Source organism: Stylophora pistillata, chromosome 4 (assembly GCF_964205215.1).
Source record: "Stylophora pistillata chromosome 4, jaStyPist1.2, whole genome shotgun sequence".
Classification (NCBI taxonomy): Eukaryota; Metazoa; Cnidaria; class Anthozoa; order Scleractinia; family Pocilloporidae; genus Stylophora; species Stylophora pistillata.
Window position 1 is genome coordinate 11,293,341 of NC_142522.1, and position 21,297 is coordinate 11,314,637.

Here is a 21,297-nt window from a genome sequence, read left to right on the forward strand (position 1 = left end):
AGAAGAAAGTGTGCTGAATGATGTATGAAGCAGCGTAGAGTTGCTTAGAAATTCCATCATTAATCGTCTATTTTCCAGACATAGGCAACTGCCAACGTCTTCTGTGTCCAAATCCAATAGTTCCCGCATTTTTTAAATAACACCTGGTGCGTGTACATCACGGGCTTACAGTGGGCATCGCAACCGTGGCAAGAGGCTTCGCTCAGATGCCTCGGAACGGTGTTTTCAAAATCAACAACTGTAATGTTGAATGGACATCTACGGGAACCAGGCTGCTTGGCGGAGCCGTGGAGGCCTCTTGTGTTCCTGCCAGGTGTCTTTGATAAATCTGGTATATTAATTTGTTGTGGTGTTGGAGGATTTGATCGCGGCACGATCAGGTAACCATTGCTGTGGATCAAGCGCAGAACGTCATTTCCCAATAACGGGTTTGGGCGTTGCATGGTACCTGCACCGACTCTCTGGAGACAGTTCGCAAGGCCGGCTTTCCAGATTTTAAACCTTTGTTTTCTATTTAGTGACATTACAGGACAAGTGCTGGTCAAAAGCATCCCCAAGACAACCTGTAAATGAGTAAATGAAAATCTGCATTTTAGCGCATTATGTGATCTCTAGCAAGAGTAGTCCTGAACAAGAATAGTAGTAGGAAGTGACAAACACTTCGATAATCGCCTGGATGTGGAATTTATCTTCAGAGTCAAGCGAAGAGTTCATATAAAGTGGAATGTTAATGAAAAACCTCGAATATTATCACTTTTTCCGTAACATGTTTTGGCTGTAAAACTCAAGAAGTTTTTCTCAGTTAATTCAATTCCTCCAAATATAAATAACATATATCTGTGTTTGTCGTTGTGGCTGTGTATGTTTTCCCACCCTACTAAACACAAACGCAAATATTTAAGGGGGAATGCTTTTGTGCGTAATCTAGAGACCCTGCTTTAAAAAAAGTTTGCTGTTTAACAGATTTGTTTACTTCTACCAAATTTACGAAAAATTTGACATCAAATCAATGGAAAAATACATTCATTTTAATCTGCTCATGGAGGATGCGATGCGAAAGGAAATGATGTCGCAGTGTGAGCATTTGATAGAAATGTTCCAAATACCTTAATCTCAGGCCAGGTCAAATCAATGAATTGGATAAACTTTACAGCCTCTAGCGAAAAGCTATCATTAAATAACAGGAGGTGCAACATAATCGCTTCTCACTGAGTTTTAGACAAGCGTAGCTAAAGCTTCGAGTCATAAATTTGTCAATAAATTGAAGCAATTGCGGTACAAGGACGAAGGAGTGAAAATATGAAAATGCAATCTACATTCAGCGTGAATTATTTAGTTCAAAGAAAGGTACAAATCCAAATTAAATTCTAAACTTCCCAAGAAAATTGCTTTAAAGGACATCATTTAAAGCTTTTGGGTAACTGCTCGTTGACGACACCAAGTTGTCGACGATCGATTCAATGAAAGCTGTGGCCAGCGACTGGAAACTTATTTCAAATTTTGGCTGATATTGGTGCATAAAGTACTTTGTCTTTCTTTCATGATTTATACGGTATTTTTAAACTATATCTTTTGGCCGAAAGAAGAATTCACTGGCTCAGCAGGTTTGTAACTATAGAGACAGCGGAAGAATTGCTTCATCTGACGGTTTCGAATCAAAACTACCGAAACCATGACTAAGCAAGACACTCACGCGATGTCTTTTCGTTCCTACGGAGTTAGTAGATTATTTTTCGATGAAAATATTCTTCATGAAAAGAAGAAGCAGAGAAAATAAAAACCTCTGAGAAACTCAGAGCACATATTCCAAAATAGAAATTAAAATAATGTTCACAACTTCCGGTGTTATTGCGTATTTGCTCAGTTTGAGGACTCCTTAGAGCATAAGCTACGTTGAAATAGGAATAAGGGGTTCCCCCGTGGTAGTTACTTTACATCAAACCTGTGCTCCGCAAGGATTCAAAGAAAACAAGAGCCAATGACGCATAATTAAACTCAAGTGCCCACTAAAAGAGGAACAGAGTTATCGACTTAAGTTAAACTTAGAGGCTAAAACAAATTTTTCGTGATGTAGTGAGATGACATTGAACTATGTGCAAATGAACTGCACCCGTGGAGTCAAAGGCATTGGCTGCGATTTTTTTTGCTGGTTGAGCCTCCTGTTTTGTAGCCTAACTATAAGCGTCCAATATGCGACCAACATTCCTGCGGTTAGACGTACATTTGGAGTACTGAATATGTAACCAAGAAGAATGTCTCCCTCTTTTTTTCAGCTGGTCCGGCTAAAGGGAGAAAAACACGTCATTTCATCTTTTTTTTTTTTGTTTTTCACTTTTATTACCGACAATGGCGTGTACTTGGCAGCATAATTACTTCGGTAACTCGAAATTGAGAAGACAGCAACAACCCGATAAACGTCTCTGAAATCTGATCATGACTCACTTGCTATAAAGAATAATGCTGATTGGGATGCTATTACATCGACCATTGCGTGAGATGCGCAAGTCGAAGGAATTCTAAACAGATTGTTTCATTAAAATTGACAAAGGATCTTGATACCTTGATACAACTATAACGGTCACGTTTTATGTGCCACGATGATTCAACCCTGGCATAGTTTTAAATTAAAGAAACCGTCTACCAGCCTTAACGCTTCAACACTTGCATAGAGCCTTTTCTTCATTCACTTATCGCTATCGTTATGATTGTGAGATCAACAGCTCACCCTGAACATTCCCAAGATTTTTCTGTCATTTTGTCGTCGCTCTTGCTCGCATAACGTTTTTGCCGGAAGAAAAGTAACAGTTAAGATGAAAACATTTACGCACTACAAATATAAATGAACAAACAACTATAAATAAGAAAAAGAAGAGAAAATAAACAAGAAAATGAACTTACGAATACACTGATACTTATTCGGTAATGCTGAGTTTGTCTCTAAAAAAGGAGAGGTATTTACCAACTTTGCTGCAAAACAGAAAAATTCCGATGAACAAATCAAAGAAAATCGTAACCCTATTGAAGAGAGAAACAAATCGAGGGCGCTGTTTGTTTTTACAGTGAAATGTTAAACGGATAGTAGTCTATTTTGTCATCGTAATCTCCTGCTTCAAAGCTTCTACCAGTGAGTTGCTAATTGAAGCAAGGCTAAACTCACTGCCAAAAAATCTATTTCTGAACAAAAGCAAAATTTATGTGTCCAAATTTTGTAGAGAACCTTTTGAATAGCAGAAATAGTTAATTTGGCTGGACAAAGCGGTGAAGCGGTCTCCTTTGCTCTTTGATGAGTCACTGGTGAGTTTAAGCAGCACTTAACTACGCGTGAGAGTGAGAGCGGCATGAGCACTTTTCATAAAATTACAAGTCCGTAGTTGCTTGAAGTATACCGCTAGTTTTCTGATGTATGTTGTCTGTTTATTTAAAGTGTGCCGCCAATTAATTGGTATGTAGCTGACCATAGTTAGTAGAGGGGAACTTAGGTGTGTTTTGTTCCTATCAAGGGACTCATTAAAGATCTTTGGACTTCTATTTTAAAGCACGTTATCTTTAAAGTGTATATGACATAAAATTTTTTTTTTGTTTTCTGCTAGTTCGATATATATAACAAACGGTTCGAGAGTTAAAAATCGTTGAAAATAATTATAAATACATAGTTTTCGTTTAAACTACGCGCTAAGTTGGCTTGAAATTTGTCCCATCGAACGCGCGGCCAAAAGGTCACGTGAACTTTACCTGTGACGTCAGGTTGTTTGACTCAGTAGACCACTTTCATAAATGGCTGCCGCATTACAATTCGTTTGTTTACATATAAATTTGACAGGGTGGCCTCGTTCTCCAGTACAAAATTCACAAGAATACATTATCTCAAGCGAGGCCACTCGGGAAAATTTAAGTTTAAACAAAAGAATATTAATCCGGCAGCCATTTATGAAAGTGGTCTATGGCGGAAAAGAATAGGCCAGTACGGAAAGGTGGACGTTATTGTGTGGCTGGGGCGCCCAACAATAGAAGCTGTACGAATACCAGCTACACACCAGGTATTTCGATGCACCAGTTTCCTGTAAATCCAACAGTGAGAGCCCAATGGGTGAAATTCGTGCAGCGGCACCGAGTTGATTTCGGCGAACCTGTTGCCAAACATGCCTCGTTGTGTTCGGCTCACTTTGAGCAAAGTTGTTACGAGGGTAGCTTGGCATTTTCGCTGGACGGTATGACGCAGATAAAACGGAACAAAGTTCTTATCAAGGGCTCTGTTCCAACAAGACATGCAGTTCTACCAGAAGGTCCTGAAGTTCTGACAGATCGCAAAAGGCGACAGGTAAGCGTTTTCTCGTGATCTCCGATCATAAACATTAACATGTGTAAGTTTTTCTGATGTAAATAACCTATTCTTTTGGAAGCATTTATGTGTAAAATGTCCGTGTCTAATTGCGGTTTTGCCGTGCTGAAAGCAAACTGAACTGCTAAAACCTATACCTTAGTGAATCATCAACATGTTCACTGGAGTTTTGAGTATTGATTTATACAAGCTTTGTGATCGTTTCGAATCCTACACATAATCTTAGCAAAAGCAAGGGTGTCTTGTGCTCGATATATTTTATCAACCAGGATATTTTATGTTTTTGCTGCAGCTAAGGCGTGATGCCTTTGCAGACTTTCATGAGTCAGAGGCGAAGAAAAAGAAGGTTGATGAGGCCAGGGAAGAATCAATGAGTAACCTTGTAGATGATCATGATGATGATACAAATGAAGAGAATCCGTTCAACATCGCAACAGATGTGTGCATGAGCCCAACTGATGAAAGTTCTGGCAGCACCAATACCTCAACTGCTACTGTTTCTGTTATCACTCCTTTCACTTCTCCAGTTGCCTTGACCTCCACCAACAATACCTGTGCTACGCCAGTCAATACAACACCATCCCCCAACGTAACACCATTGCAAGGCAGCTCTTGTGTAGATTGTGTATATAAATCCAAATTAAAAAGTCAGAAGAAGCAAACTATACGTCTAAGGAGAATAGTAAAGGAACAGAAAAAGGAGATAAGAGAGCTCAAAAGTGTGAGTGCTAAACAAAACCTATTTATGCTTTCTTGTAGCTTTGTATAATGGCGAAAGAATAGTATCCATATTGAACTTGATTCAAGTGTTCCTAGTGCTACTCACTCTCACTAGTACTGGATAATTTATTCCATCTTGTTTGTTTGTTATTATAGAAAGTAATTGGTTAGGTTCTTTTTGTAGCTATGTATATGTTGTATTACAGTGACTCCCACCTAAATATGTTGCAAACAATATTTTATCCTTTTCCTTTTACACTCTGCAGATGTAGTATTCCCGGAAGTTTTATGGCCAAAGTAGTGTTTTGTATTGCACTTTTAGCTCAAAATTGTCATTTTTGAAAATGAATGGGTATGTGACTGCTAAATGTTACACATGATCTATTGACGAGACATCATGCAACATGTCTACAATGTATGCAACTACACAAAACAGTATTTGTTATCATTTATCACATTCCCATCCCCTTAATTCCTTTCCTTGGTTCTTTCCCTTGTGTTCCAACCATTATCATACACAATCTCATTTTCAGATTTTCATGTGTTTGCTCATCTAAAGTAAAATTTTCTAGGCACATACTGGCAAGCTTGCATTTTAATGAAAACCTCAGAAGAGAAACCCAAACATCAAGCGATGGAAAAGAATACATTCGGGTGACTTATCCAAAATTTAAACTGGGAGAAGAGGTTGTTAGAGAGGTGGCATCTCCACCTAGCTATGGTAATTATTGACCATTATGATTTTAAAAGTACAGTGGCTACACTGAACTAAGTGTAGGAAATGTTATGCTCTTTTGTTAAGAGTCAGATCACTCTTTTTACCATGATAAGTACTATTGACCAGCATCTTGTGTAAAGGACTCTGCTTCACCTTGTTTCCTTATATCTGATAAAACACTGTTGCACGTTTTTCAAATGACGTCGACATTTTATATGAATTGGGCTGTGATCTTTTCAGGGTATGTTGACACACTGAAGAATCTTCTCTTCACCTTGCCAAAGGCAGAAATGAAGAAAGTAGATGAGAAGTATGCAGCAAGGGTACCAGAACCCCTCAACCAGCAGTTCCCAGACAGAGTAAATAAAGAGGATGCTGTAAAGTTTTACCAGGCAAGAAAGGCAACGAAGAAAACGTCACTATTTCCACCAGGTTAGTTTGCTTTGACTCTTCAAAGCTCATGAAGCGCAATGTTCAAATATGACATAATGTTCTACGTACCAACTGTCATGCAACCTTGTCCTCAGGGTCTATCTTCTTCCCACCCACTAGAACTGGGGAAAAGATAGACCTTGGGAACAAGTTTGCCATCATGGTAATGCACAATGTGATTGTCTCCACGGAGGATATCTTCTACATGTTTTTTCCATAGTAAAAGGATGCTAAACAAACAAACTAACAGGGTTCGTACACTTTTGACCTGCTAAAATTCCATGACTTTCCATGACTTTTCCAAGACCTTTTGAAAGATTCCATGACCTGTTTGCAAACATTCCTCACAATGCGTGCTTCTGTTCATTTCTAATGAAATTAAATCTGATTTTTGGACTCGTCAGTTAACTTTTCAACTTAGGGTCTTATTGCCTTTCACTCGTAGAGAGCGTATTAATTTTCCATGACTTTCCATGACCCACAACTAAATTTCATGACTTTCCAGGCCTGGAAAATGAAATTTTGAAATTCCATGACTTTCCAGGTTTTCCATGACGTGTACGAACCCTGAACTAAAAATGCACTAACATAATTAAATAAATTTATTTATTTTACAGAAGCAGAGCAGGCAAAACTAAAGATGTCTATCAGTGACAATACCTCAAGCAGCAGTCAACCCACTTCAAGACGACCTTACAATTGCTCAATATGACAAAAACCATTGCGAAGTCACAAAAGCCGTTGCAAAAAATAAAGTGACCAAACTTTTGTCACAGGAAGGTTTTCTGCGTGGTACAATTTTCCTTCTTACTTCAAATTTTCCATGCCTGCATTGCACTGTACTCATCGACTTACAATATTTGCACTGTACCTACAACAAGTTGAAATTTTAAATTTAGTCAAACTAGTGTGCATGTAGAACCTAAGCTGTTTCTGGTTCACAGTCCATACATTACCAAACAATAGAACAAGAAACAACCACCCATGAAAATCAATTTGAAAATTGTTGTTTACCGAGACTATCAGTGTAGAATAATCATGTCATAGGTTTGATTACGTGTACTATGCTAGTCTCTGTCATGAGCAGCAGCAAAACCTCTGGTATTAATTTTTGTGACTGGTATTTAGTTCTGATATTATGGTAAACACAGGCTGGTAGTGGTCTTCTGTTATCCCAGCCCATGTAGCCACAAAGCCACCTTGTGGTCCATCGGTATGCAACAGCTCTAATGAACCTAGAGTAAAAGCACAATGAAAATTATATAGGAAGGTGTGTAAGAATGCTCTACATTACTACAGGACCCTGCCTTTCACCTCCCCATGACACACACATTCAAATAAAAATATTTATGTTTAGGAATTGATAATGAACTGCAGGGCATTTCTCAAGCTTACATTTTCCTACAAGCTACTTTGCAAGCAATCTTATTAGTTCCTGTTTTATCTTAGGTCAGTGCATCAGATAAAAGTCCAAGTAAATGCAAAATCTAACTTAACTTGGTCAACTTTTATAGCTTGAGGTGCCTTAATTTACCCTGATTTATCTGAAGCTTAATGTTTTATGCCCAGCAAAGTGATTATGCTAGTTTACACATTGTATGTTTTTATTTATGTCTTTACTAAAAATGTACTGACTCGTTTTCTGACTCCACCTCGGCGACGGTAAGTCCCACCATCCTGGTTTCTCAACAAGGGAGCCACTTGGAGAAGAACTGCGCGGTTCCTAATCGCATCGTAGTCCTCGTGTTGTGTGATGCATTTTATCCGTTCAATGGAACCATCAAACACCATCTTTGCAGATGAATTTGTTACCTCTCTGCAACATCGAAACTCCAGGGAACCAACTAACGTCCCGGTATTACATTGCTTGCAGCGACACCTGGAGAAGACAGCAAAAATGAATTGTTGTCTAACAAAGATTTGCTATAAGTATATATACAAGGAATTTTAAAGGACAAGTTTTACTAACCAGGAGTCTACGTCTACAGTTCTCTCGTATCTAGCCTCCAGAGTTGACGGGGTAAGTCCATCAAGATCGGTTTGTTCGCTCGAAACGCCAGTTTCTTCGTCGTTCTCATCCGCGAGCGGCTCATCTTGATATGGAGCTATCACACCAGTGATAACTCCCCATTCCTCTTCAGAACTGTCGCTTATTCCACAATCCATACTTTCTATAGAGTCAGACGACTCAATACTCTCGGAATCGCTGGACATTTCGAAGCGTGAAACGATAGAATTGAGCGAGTAATCACAGCGTGTTACAAGGAAAACACTGAAAGTTGTTGACCTTGCCAATCATAGGATCAAACAACCTGACGTCACGAGTCCCAATTCTCGGCCCAGTCTCCGGGAACAATTTTACACATAAATTTAGCGTGTTTCGGGCGCTAAAAATCGACCAAAAAAATTGTTTCATTCATTTTAAACTCTCAAACCGTTTATTATACACATGGAACTAGCTATCAACGAAAAAAAAAATTTCGTGTCATATACACTTTAAAATGCTGAGAGCCCAGCATAAGTTCACGGGGGTCTAAACGCCTTTTTTGTTGAGTTAGCGAAAGTTTTTCGTTCTTTAAAATATTAAATTCAGTAGAAGCATGCCTCAGTGGAAAACGATAAATTTCAGTCTTGCTAACATTTCAATTTCACGGGCAATTTACCGTATCGTGACTTTTTCCTTTTCCATTAGGAATACCATAACAATACCTTTAAGGGAACTCTGTTTTCTATGTTAATAACGAAAGATATCATTTATTATTAGAAATAATTTCTTTGATTAATTCGTAGATCCCCGACCGACGCCAGTCGCCCTTTTTACCCTATTTAAACGTAAGTGCGTATTACGCCTATACTTAGACATTATTTTCGTAACTACACCAGACTTTGGCAAACAGTGGCCAAAGCTTCCGAAAGCACGTTGTCAGGAGTGGGCGTTTCAAAGTTAACCTTAGCAACGTAATTTAGTCAGATTAAGTTTTCTTCAGAAGTCACGACGCGTTACTCTATTTGGACCTATTTTTAACTTAAATTTTTAAACATTCCCATTAGGAAATATATATTCTGCTGTAACAATTTCACATCTGTAGCCTAGGCGATTAATTAGACGTCAGAACTGGACGCAATCGACACAAAACTGTTTACAAAACCTCCTTGTAAAAAGCACAAACCAGGCGAAACGTTAATAAAATGTTTCAATAAAACTGGAGCACCACTATTAAATTCCTAGCCTTCTACTGATTAGCTGAACAGAGCCATATTATGAGCTTGTGACCAAGGTTACAGCTCATAACCTAGCCCCGACAAGTATGGTCCTTGAATTTATCGGCAAAGTGAGTAAAAAATTTCTGTGAGCGAGCCGTGAAGCAAAGGCGAAAACAAAACGGTTTGCCCCTAAGCTTGCAACAAAAGAAATAGCAGAACTTAGAGAGAATGCGACTCGCATCTCCACCAAAAAGCCGCGTATAAATATTTCAATGTATGTAGCGGGAAAATTAAGAAGTTTTTATTTACCAAATTCGTAACATGATTTGATTATATGTTGCGATAACAGTTTGCCTTTTGTCTTCCGGTCGTTATCTATCCAAACAATAGCTAGCTGGCAGAGTTACCTTTTGTGTGCGATTTTAGCAAAACAGTTTTTCTACTTGGGTATTCCAAATTAGGATAAATAAAACAAAATTGACGCTACGTGCCTCGTTGGTTATTTATCTTATTATATTAGCGGTGCCCTCCTTGAATAATTGTCAATTACCGCTGAGTTTTCCTTTTTATAATCTTTAGAATCTTTACTCTTCAAGTTAATCGGTCTTCATTAAGGAAATCAAGACTAATATATTCTCTCAATCTTCTCTCAGCGACTTGATTTAAAAAATAAACCGAAATCGTTGTCCAAAACGAGCTGAAGTCAGAAAACCTCTTCGCTTAAAAAATTTCCTTCTTGAACAAAACACTCTCAGTTTATGATATGGCTGTCTCAGCTAGAGTTCATAACTTCCTCGACCTATATTGGCTCAAAAACAGCCTATATGGTTTTCATTTACGCACTCGTTAAAACGTTGTTGATGTCCCTTTCCATTTAGTTCTGTAAATAGTCAAACAGTCTCACTGAGTTAATTGCGCAATCCTCAATTAACTATTGCTCAATCTATACCATTCGGTTTCGATACGTGAGTGAGCGAATTTATGATATTCCTACAGTCTGCTAAAGTTTCGAGAGAATTTCCATTTTTTTTTTTTTACTGTTCTAATACCGTCGAAAGAGAAAGTGAAACAGACAAGGTATGTGGGAGAAAGATGGGACCTCCAGGCAACAACGTACAATGACGAAACAATATTGCATCAACCATTACACTCAAATGAGAATTGAAGGCTACCTTGGGCGGTATGATTCTTGACAAAATTTCGTTTGTTCTCAGTTGATTTGTTTTGGAGTGATTTCATCTAGCCCGTATATACTTTCACAATAATTTTGAAAAGAGATGATATACGACGTGCCCATACGAATAGCGTTGGTGGCGATTATTTACATATTTCACGTTCATGTTTTAAACGAGCTATTAGTTTGAATAAAGTTAGCGAAAGTTGAGCAAATTCGCAGAGCAACATTAGGAACAGGAATTCAACGAATCTTTCAATCTGTAGTTTTAGCACTGATGGCGTTTCACAGAAGATAGTAATAACTATAGCATCCTGTGGGGTTGTTACCTTTATGCTTGGTTACGGAGGGGAAAAAAGCCCTTGTTTGGTACTGATAAAAAGAAGCATGGCAGTGATAATCGAAGAGAATGAAGAAAGGAATAGAACGAAAAAAAAAACAAATCTCAATTGGGGCTCCATGGTCCAATTAATCTGTAAAATTTCAATCGGTAAGCCTTAAAAAGATCACGTCGGCCATTAAGGGTGAACCATTGCTATTCTTGGACTCTTAAGTAGAAGAATAAAAATTAGAAGCAAGCTTTTATTTATTTTGGCCCGATAACCGATAAACCAATTATTAGTACCTCCTTGGAGAATATCCAAAAGTAACATTGTTTCATTTAGTCTGAGAAATGAAAGAAAGTACATCATTTCTCATGCCAACGTGCGTGTTGTTTCTTTCTAGACCACTGAAAAAAAACGAAAGGCAAAATCAACAGTATTCATAGATGGTTAATTTAATCTATCAAATAGGTTTTTATTGGGTTCAATACTTGTGAAAAGTTCGATTTGGTATTTCGTAAATAACCACTATTATTATTATACAACCGATCGTCAATGTAGATTTGCTTTTCGCATGGAGTTGTAAGTGCTTAACAGAAGTGTAATTCATACCATGAATGTACGGTGTGAGGTCATCGTCGTAGAACAGTTCCAGAAACAGTTTTTTCCCAGTCTCTTGCCTGGCTTTGAAAATTATTTGGATGGATGTAATCAGGGTGATCCTGTTCCACCTGAAGGGCCCTCATCAGTGTCTTAAATCCCTAAATGTCAGAAAAATGAATATAAACATTTTAAACCATAAAATCTCTTTTTATAATTCTTGTTGTAACATTTTTATTGCTAAAAAGGGCTTTATACGGAGTGAGGGAGTAAATAAAGGAAATATGGTGAACTTACTCTCCACAGCTCACTGACTCCTTCTGCATCTACGTTCCCAACAGCTCCCATTATTCTCGTGATGTCTATCTTCTCTAGTACAATTTGTAGTTGTTTTCTATCCAGTACTGTCCACTTTATTTCATATTCTAGATCTCTGACAGCTGATTGAATTCCTCAAAAAATTTGAATTCTACCTTTATTGTAACCATCTCAGCAGTCAGCACAACTGCTTCAATAACCTGAAAAATTACAAAGAAAAAATATGATGAATGGAAAATATGCTAACTGAATTGTGTGCTGGTAATAATTATACTGACTATGATCCCAAAATCACATGCTTAGCAACTCATTAAACAGTCGTCCCATAATGCGTAGAAACATATGGAGTGTATCCACAACAACAAACTGAAAAGGTATTTTCAGTGGTGGGGGCTGTTTGCAGCCTTTCCTACCATCGGTGGTGGAATTTTTTGCTAGGCGTTCACAATCTGCTAGATCTGTTTCAATTGGCCACTCCTCAACTGAAACAAGAAATTGAAAGTGAACTGTTTGTCTAAACTTGTACATTATACTTTAATGTTCTTTTGCTTATTTTTTGGATCATGGAATGGCACAAACATTTAACATTAATACAAGGCGAATGATTGTTGGTGTACAATGATTACCTGTGCTTTGTGAGTGGTGGGCATATATATTTATTCAAATATCAATGAGTTTTTGTCATTCCATTCATAGATCTTGGTTTCTTTTTTGTATGTCACTGCATTTTTTTTTTTAGCTTTTAAACCTGGCCCTCCATATATATATATATATATATATATATATATATATATATATATATATATATATATATATATATAGTAGCAAATGGACTACTCAAGTGACGTACATATGGATTTTAATACAGCCTGTTTCGTAGACCAACAAAAGTTGATCCACTCATCAGTTAAACTCCATACACACTGAGACAACCACGTGAGACGGCGAAATGACACAGAGCTGAGCAAGTACCTGTGGAAACTAAAGGAGAAGAGGGAAGACTATTCGATTTCATGGAAAATTATTGCTAGGGCTAGATCATATTCCAATGCCACAAAACGTTGCAATTTATGCCTCACTGAGAAATTTTTTATCTTGTCTTATCCACATGAAGCCTCTTTAAACAAGCGAAGTGAAATAATATCCAATTGTAGACATGGGCGAAAATATATTCTCAGGTATTCTTAACGCTATTATCGGCGCGCGCACGGTTTTCAAGATTTGAATTTTTTAAACAATGTCATGTGATCACGTTGCTGAGTTAGAGTTAACCGTCACGATGCCTCAGTGTATATGGAGTTTAACTGATGAGTGGATCAATTTTTGTTGGTCTACGAAACAGGCTGTATTAAAATCCATATGAGCGTCACTTGAGTAGTCCATTTGCTACTGTAATCGCTCCTTCATTGTCGAGCACTGTCATGGATCCTACGTTGCCTATTTCGCTTATATGTATATATATATATATATATATATATATAGATAAAACAACAACAAATGCACTCCACTAATCTTTAATTATTACTACCGGTAGTAAATACTTTTAATTGATTAATTCTGTAAGCATACGTACCATCCAGGTCATTAATCTTGTCTTTGGTGCAAAAGCACCATATGCAAAAAAATTTTGAGCAAGCTCCATTCAGCCCATAAACAAGGGCCAAGAACTTCCAGTCAGAACGGCAATACCTATACATGAAGAAAATGTGTCTATTTTTAGTAGAAGTCTAGTTCTTATTACATACTAATGCAAGTGCTGCAATCTGATTGGCTAAGCTATTGCACACATATTTAACCATTATTTTCTAAAGTGAAGATGAATAGTGGTGGTTGTTTACCAAAAGGAGGAAATTCATTGTTATGGCATACGCACTCAGCCTCATCAATTACAACAAAAGAGATTGGATTTTGCTAGAAATATTTGTTTAGCTACCCACCATTCAACATCGAAGGGCTCTCCATCAATCTCTAAACCCTCTGATTTCACTACCTCAATTTCTTTGAACGTCTCGCCTAAACACTCCTTTAATTCCTCATAGTCCTCTTTCCCTATAATAATCAGAAAACATTATCTGCTTTAGAATATTATTATTTATATAAGAACGATCCTTCGCAGTAAAGCACTATTTGAGCAATAGTGGAAATCAGACCTGAAAAAAATTTCAGGCCTGTACGGGATTCGAACCACTGACCTCTGCGATACTAGTGCAGCGCTCTACCAATTGAGCTAACAAGCCAACTGGGAGCAGGCCATCAAATTAATTCGATATAAACCCGTAGATGATAAATCGAACAACAACAAACATATGAAACATATGAGTGAACTGCGGTTATGAGACGTATATAAGAACGATCCTTCGCAGTAAAGCACTATTTGAGCAATAGTGGAAATCAGACCTGAAAAAAATTTCAGGCCTGTACGGGATTCGAACCACTGACCTCTGCGATACTAGTGCAGCGCTCTACCAATTGAGCTAACAAGCCAACTGGGAGCAGGCCATCAAATTAATTCGATATAAACCCGTAGATGATTTCCACTATTGCTCAAATAGTGCTTTACTGCGAAGGATCGTTCTTATATACGTCTCATAACCGCAGTTCACTCATATGTTTCATATGTTTGTTGTTGTTCGATTTATCATCTACGGGTTTATATCGAATTAATTTGATGGCCTGCTCCCAGTTGGCTTGTTAGCTCAATTGGTAGAGCGCTGCACTAGTATCGCAGAGGTCAGTGGTTCGAATCCCGTACAGGCCTGAAATTTTTTTCAGGTCTGATTTCCACTATTGCTCAAATAGTGCTTTACTGCGAAGGATCGTTCTTATATACGTCTCATAACCGCAGTTCACTCATATGTTTCATATGTTTGTTGTTGTTCGATTTATCATCTACGGGTTTATATCGAATTAATTTGATGGCCTGCTCCCAGTTGGCTTGTTAGCTCAATTGGTAGAGCGCTGCACTAGTATCGCAGAGGTCAGTGGTTCGAATCCCGTACAGGCCTGAAATTTTTTTCAGGTCTGATTTCCACTATTGCTCAAATAGTGCTTTACTGCGAAGGATCGTTCTTATATACGTCTCATAACCGCAGTTCACTCATATGTTTCATATGTTTGTTGTTGTTCGATTTATCATCTACGGGTTTATATCGAATTAATTTGATGGCCTGCTCCCAGTTGGCTTGTTAGCTCAATTGGTAGAGCGCTGCACTAGTATCGCAGAGGTCAGTGGTTCGAATCCCGTACAGGCCTGAAATTTTTTTCAGGTCTGATTTCCACTATTGCTCAAATAGTGCTTTACTGCGAAGGATCGTTCTTATATACGTCTCATAACCGCAGTTCACTCATATGTTTCATATGTTTGTTGTTGTTCAATATTATTATTGTTGGATGAAATAGTTTGGAAACAAAGACTGGATTTCATTATGATGTTAATGTTTTACTGAGTAAAATCTTTCTAGAAGTTCAGCAGATCAAGAACCTCCAGCCTGATTTTCTTGAAAACAGCAAATTTTATAGGAACTATTAAGAATGTAAGTGTTGACTTATTTGAAATATTTTGGGATCAGGATCAGTGATCCAAGATCAATTGCATTATGGTGCATCTAATAAACTGACCTGAATTTTATAGATATTTTATAATGTATATAGCACACTCTTTTTAACCATTACCATTTTTTCTATTGTTACAGCTGCTATTGTCTAATCGTCCTTGTCACTGAAAAGCCCATTTGGGGAGTTGTCAATAAATATTGTTTTGAATTATTGTATAGGTTCAACTGTTTTTAGTTTGTTATTGCAAGAACAGTTTCTCTCTTGTAAGTTGTTTCTCCTGATGCACAAACTGACTTAAATTCTCTGAATTGGAAAGAAACATGCCGGTCCAAATAAGTCAAATGTGTTACACCAGAGTTCAACAGGAAGTCCATATTCATACCGTTCAGGGTGTTTAGAAAACCAGTTCACCTGAGCAAAGTAAAATTCATATCTTTTGTCAGGTGAATCAGCTGACTTTGATTTTAGTTTGAAACAATCGTGGAAGAATTTTAACTCTTGCCCTGGTCTGGTATCATTGCATCCTGTGGGAAAAGCAAGTGACCCATCAGGTACTGCCCAGTTAGCTAGAACAGTAGCATTCCTTGAATTCTGGCATTGCAGTGAACCATAGCTCACGGACCCGACTTTTACAGCTTTGAACTCTGTGATAGTGTGGGGCATGTCAATAATAGTTCTATCATCAAATCCCAAAAGCTCTTGATAAACTGATCTCAGCACACTCAAATCTTCACAAATCTTTTGTCTAGAGTTCCATCTTTTGGTGTTGACACTAATTGGAAAAATACAATTCTTTCCAGCAGTCCAGTCACAAAAATTTAAATGCTGAACTGATACATCTCCGTGCTCTTGAAGACTTAAGTACTGCTCTATTGACTCCTGAGTAACTTTGACGGACCCTGAACTCTGCCGGGTAAGTGTAAAAAAATTCCATAAATGAATCCTGATACATCTCAGGGTAGCTGAAGTCTTTCACTTTAGTTTGCATAAAAACTTCCTCTTTAACTGAATTTCAATTGAACGGCTATTTGTCTGATAATAACCCAGAACACTATTAAACCTTTCATAACTGAAACACCAGAAGGAATGAAATAGGCCTTAATCTAGTAAGCACTCCTTTAAATGGCCATGTAGATGCATGTTGGGAGTGACAAGATCCTTTCCATACAATGTCTCAAATGTTTTGCAAAATTGCATTAGATACTTGTCTCCAATCTCAATATCCATATGATGCACGATCCTCGCAGTAGATAGCGCTATTTAAGCAATAGCGAAAATCAGACCTGAAAAAAATCAGGCCTGTACGGGATTCGAACCACTGACCTCTGCGATACTAGTGCAGCGCTCTACCAATTGAACTAACAAGCCAACTGGGAGCAGGCCGTAATAAACCCGTGAAAGTGATAAATCAGATACACTGAAATATATGAAGTTCATATATTTTGAACTGCGGTATTAGATACATATGATGCACGATCCTCGCAGTAGATAGCGCTATTTAAGTAATAGCGAAAATCAGACCTGAAAAAAAGTTCAAAATATATGAACTTCATATATTTCATTGTATCTGATTTATCACTTTCACGGGTTTATTACGAATCAACTCAACGGCCTGCTCCCAGTTAGCTTGTTAGCTCAATTGGTAGAGCGCTGCACTAGTATCGCAGAGGTCAGTGGTTCGAATCCCGCACAGGCCTGATAATTTTCAGGTCTGATTTTCGCTATCGCTTAAATAGCGCTATCTACTGCGAGGATCGTGCATCATATGTATCTAATACCGCAGTTCAAAATATATGAACTTCATATATTTCATTGTATCTGATTTATCACTTTCACGGGTTTATTACGAATCAACTCAACGGCCTGCTCCCAGTTGGCTTGTTAGCTGAATTGGTAAATCGCTGCACTAGTATCGCAGAGGTCAGTGGTTCGAATCCCGTACAGGCCTGATTTTTTTCAGGTCTGATTTTCGCTATTGCTTAAATAGCGCTATCTACTGCGAGGATCGTGCATCATATGTATCTAATACCGCAGTTCAAAATATATGAACTTCATATATTTCATTGTATCTGAATCTCAATATCATTGCCAATCAGAACTCTCTTGTCTAGAGTCTTGCAGGAAAGGACAAAGAAACGCCAACACTGCAGGTGCTCTTCAGGTAGGATTCCTTTAAGAGCAAACAATGAATACACTAATGTCCAATTTTTCCATTGATCTTCTGTGAATCCTGAGAAACTTGATGAAATCTTTCCAGGTATACGACCAATATCTTGAGGAACTGTCATAGAATCTACCAGCTCTTGGATTCTTTGAACGTCCTTATCACTAGGGAATTCATTTTTCTCATTCAACCACCCATTCTTCATCATGTGTTTAGCTGTCCCAAGATAAAGATTATGCATTGGGTCCACCACAAAATAGCGTATACAGTCAAAGTACTCTAGTTCTTGTAAAACTGAGCACCTGGCTCCTAACTCAGAACAGAGTCTTTGTTGTGCGGCAGGGCTGGTTTCTTCCAGTGTACGCTTTGCTGCTCTCTTGTGTTCTGTAGAGTTTCTAGGTTTCCAGGTTTCTCTATCAAAACCCCTCTCCAGACATAAAGTGTTTCTTGCAGCAGGAACATCCTTGAGATGCCTTGTGACCAAGAAATCCACCAATTTTTCTTGTGGCTGGGATGTCTGATGAAACACAGATCAGACCAACTTTGATAAGCAGCTTACAGAAACTTCCACAGACAGTGAAACGAAATTTACAAGCCCAGAGTGTCTATAATTCCTTGACAAATGGTTCAAGAAAAGTGTTAGTAGTTAGTTTTGGTTCTGAGGGTCCAGGTAAAATACCCATGACAATAATATTGTCCAGTTTGTACCTCTCATGGCGAGTCAGATTGAGCAATACTAGGTAAATCACTCCCACAGATCCAGGAGAATGTTTATGTGGCCTAAACCAATCAACATTTAGCATAACATATGAATAAAGGCTGATAGTTTCTTAATAAACTGTTTGGGGCTGCATCGGTGGGGGTGACGAAATAATTTGGATATATCAACAAATTTGAAATGGTATTTTTGTTAGCCCTTCGTCATTCGCTCCGACGAAGGGCTAACGCTCGAAACGTCAGCTTTTGTAATCGTTACCGAGGCCAATTTACCATTTCAACTTTGTTGATATATCCAAATTATTTAGCATAACAGCTAGGCTGTTGACATGCGAATGAAAACCAGTTGATGATAGCTCCTTCGATACATTTCCTTCGTATATGTCAGTTATGACATTGTTAGGTAACTCCTGCTTTCTCCACTCCTGACACTTGTTCCAAAATCCAGGTCTCCTCAGCAGTTGTTACAAAGACTTTATAAACTTTATAACAGAGTTGTATGAATAGACCATCCTTGGGTACAGAAAAGTCTTTGTGCCAGTGCGAACAGTCTTCAGGGGTACTTCATCACAAGGTCCTGAGTAACAGAACATATATAAAGTTAAAGCCAATTGAGTAAAAGGACAATACCTTGTCCTTCAAATGGTCTAGATGCAAGTAAATTTGTAAACTATTATTATTTTAAAGTGTATTTGAAGTTTATATTTATTTATTATTTTTCATTTGCTTGATCAAATCTACATGTGACTCTAATTAATTGGTTCCAGCTAATATCAATACACACCCAAGGAAGTTAACAAGTAATTCTGAAGGGGAGTGGGGATCAGTGCTGGCTGGTTAATTTGAATTAGCATTGTATTGTAAGCCACTCAGAAATGAAAAACATTTTAGGGAATAATAATCCTAGTTATTGTGTAAAGCTTGGGTGTTGACTCACCTCTTCTTGACCTATGGGGGTGCCTAAACCAGGGAACAAAGGTACAGCGAGCTGACACTTGCCTCCCAAAATGATTCTTGACACAGTCGTTGTAGCCATACAAAGTTTTGCACTTTGGACAGACGACATACTTTACGAAATCATCACTGTTCAAAAGCCCGAGATCTTTACTGAACTTGTACAAAGTGTTTGGCAAATTTAAGTGACATCTCCGGAGCTGAATCTGTTACAGAAAATCCAGAATGCCAGGAAAATAAGAACAATAAAAGCCAATAAATGAGCACGCCCATTTATCTGAGAGAAGCATTGAATCGTTTTGTTCTTGTGGTCTCTCAGCAAAATCCTCTTCTGGGAGTTCTGGTTCATTGCTTCCTTGAGAATTACCCCAGTCCTCATTGACGAAATTAGGTGAATCATGACGATGTGCATGAATAAAATGTATTATTATCCAACTACACTTAGACGAGTACAAATAACGCCACAGACGAGTACAAATGCCACCCGGTATTTGTACTCGTCTATCGTAGAGTACCAGTCAAACAGGTTTTCTCGCATCGCGGGAGCGAAAAAAAAACAAGTGGCGGACAATTTGGATCATATTTCCGACGATGAAGAATGGCTGACAAATATAGATCCAAGTTTACTTGATGAATCGAACAAAGAAAAACAGCTTGACGACCAGAAAATTTCTTCATTTAACGAATAAAATAGAAACAGCCACACAACGCGTCAATTCCTTTCCGCTTCGCATACTTCTGTCACGCACTCTTCGTAAATAAATATCCGCGAAATTCGCCCGCACTGAAATAACAGTTTGGCGTGTTGGATAATAAATAACTTATTAGACCTTTCGTTGTGTAGTATCGCTGAGTATTTTTACTCGTTATTTGTATTTTGACGAGCCCTACGGGCTTTGGCGTGTGATTATTTGTATGAGTCTTACCTCCTACCGTCCATTTTAGTAACTAAAAAAATAAGAAATATTATTATATGGGTAGTTTTGATGTTAAAATGATCCTGTGTTTATTCTGTAATCTTAGCGTCTTTAAGTACATTTGATTATTAAAAATCATTGGCCACCCACCTCTGATAGTTAAACGACTTTTAATTGAAATAGTATCCCTGAACAAACATTTTCGAAACGGAACAGTTCTAAAAGTTGAATACAGGTCATTGATCTCTCACTGTCTGTTACAGACAATGATATTTTTAAAAGGTTTATATAGAACTAAATGTTACCCTATAATCACTAACTGATTTTCAAAAGTTTCTAAACTTTTTTTTGTTAATTGAGTTTCACACATTTTCTTGTGCAGTTTTAGGGTCTTTTAAGGACTGTGTCTTCTCTAACTCTACTCGAGTTGTAAATATTTCAGTCGTTGAACCCCACCGAATCCTGATAAGCCATTAAAAAAAATTTTTAAGGTAAAAGCACACACTCACTTTTGGATGATGAATTTACTTTTGAATTCTCTTACGATGACGTTGGATAGAAAACTGAAACTCAACTCATTTTATATTGACCATATAATTGTTGCGTATCAGCACTTGCTCGAGGCAGTTTTCACATTATCCGTGGCAGTACAGGAAGACACATCTTTAAAGAATTTACTTCCCGTTTTGAGATGAAACAGGTGAAAGAAAATGGGGCAAGAGGTGAAATAAACGATCTCATTCAGTGGTGTAGAGATAGGTTTAGTCGTTGGAAATTCGTTTTTAACATTCTTAATTCCTAAAATTTTGCCCCTCTTCGACAGTTTGTGTGGTATTCAGTCTTTGAATGGTACAATAAATGAGATCTTAGAGAGAGACTCATTGCTAAATATCAGCAACAGTTACGAATAACTTTTAACTTTCATGATTCGACTGACTGGTTTAACACAAAAACGAAATATACGAGGACCAATTATAAGAGGCAACCTACGTTCATTAGCCTTTCCATTTATTTTTATCTTATGGAAGCTCATAAAAATAATATTGTTCTAATACCTAAGGCACGATTGATGAAGGTCTAAGGAGCTCCCTTGTATGTGATGTAGTCCGCTGGCTTCCTTGCTAAACTTTTAACTGTATTCCTTTGCCCAATAGCTTAACCA

General features: G+C 37.8%; 1 protein-coding gene and 3 pseudogenes across 7 annotated transcripts; 1 reads left to right on the forward strand and 3 right to left on the reverse strand.

Moving 5' to 3' along the window:
- Window positions 1-3,558: 3,558 nt before the first annotated feature.
- Window positions 3,559-6,988, forward strand: LOC148732476 (THAP domain-containing protein 2-like). 5 transcript variants are annotated; one of them, XM_088758340.1, is made up of 4 exons: window positions 5,104-5,411; window positions 5,632-5,780; window positions 6,018-6,209; window positions 6,827-6,988. In XM_088758340.1, exons 1-4 carry the CDS (start codon window positions 5,404-5,406, stop codon window positions 6,919-6,921), a joined length of 444 nt encoding a protein of 147 aa, XP_088614466.1. In that variant the 5' UTR covers window positions 5,104-5,403; the 3' UTR covers window positions 6,922-6,988. The 5 variants fall into 5 exon arrangements, 4 of the variants coding, with proteins under 4 accessions (XP_088614467.1, XP_088614465.1, XP_088614464.1 ...); XM_088758339.1 differs by lacking the exons at window positions 5,104-5,411; window positions 5,632-5,780; window positions 6,827-6,988 and adding exons at window positions 3,576-4,318; window positions 4,632-5,060 and having other exon boundaries at window positions 6,018-6,158; XR_016000502.1 differs by lacking the exons at window positions 5,632-5,780; window positions 6,827-6,988 and adding an exon at window positions 3,577-4,318 and having other exon boundaries at window positions 4,632-5,411; window positions 6,018-6,153.
- LOC148732477 (uncharacterized) lies at window positions 5,637-8,709 on the reverse strand (annotated as a pseudogene). The gene is made up of 3 exons (XR_016000503.1): window positions 8,179-8,709; window positions 7,845-8,088; window positions 5,637-7,444 (listed from the first exon to the last, which is right to left on the reverse strand). The product of XR_016000503.1 is annotated as an uncharacterized LOC148732477 (transcript).
- A 2,600-nt stretch (window positions 8,710-11,309) lies between these two features.
- On the reverse strand, window positions 11,310-15,503 carry LOC148732478 (uncharacterized; annotated as a pseudogene).
- Window positions 15,504-15,613: 110 nt separating this feature from the next.
- On the reverse strand, window positions 15,614-20,158 carry LOC148732479 (uncharacterized; annotated as a pseudogene). The gene is made up of 5 exons (XR_016000336.1): window positions 20,145-20,158; window positions 19,202-19,653; window positions 18,580-18,841; window positions 17,468-18,354; window positions 15,614-16,607 (listed from the first exon to the last, which is right to left on the reverse strand). The product of XR_016000336.1 is annotated as an uncharacterized LOC148732479 (transcript).
- Window positions 20,159-21,297: the final 1,139 nt, after the last annotated feature.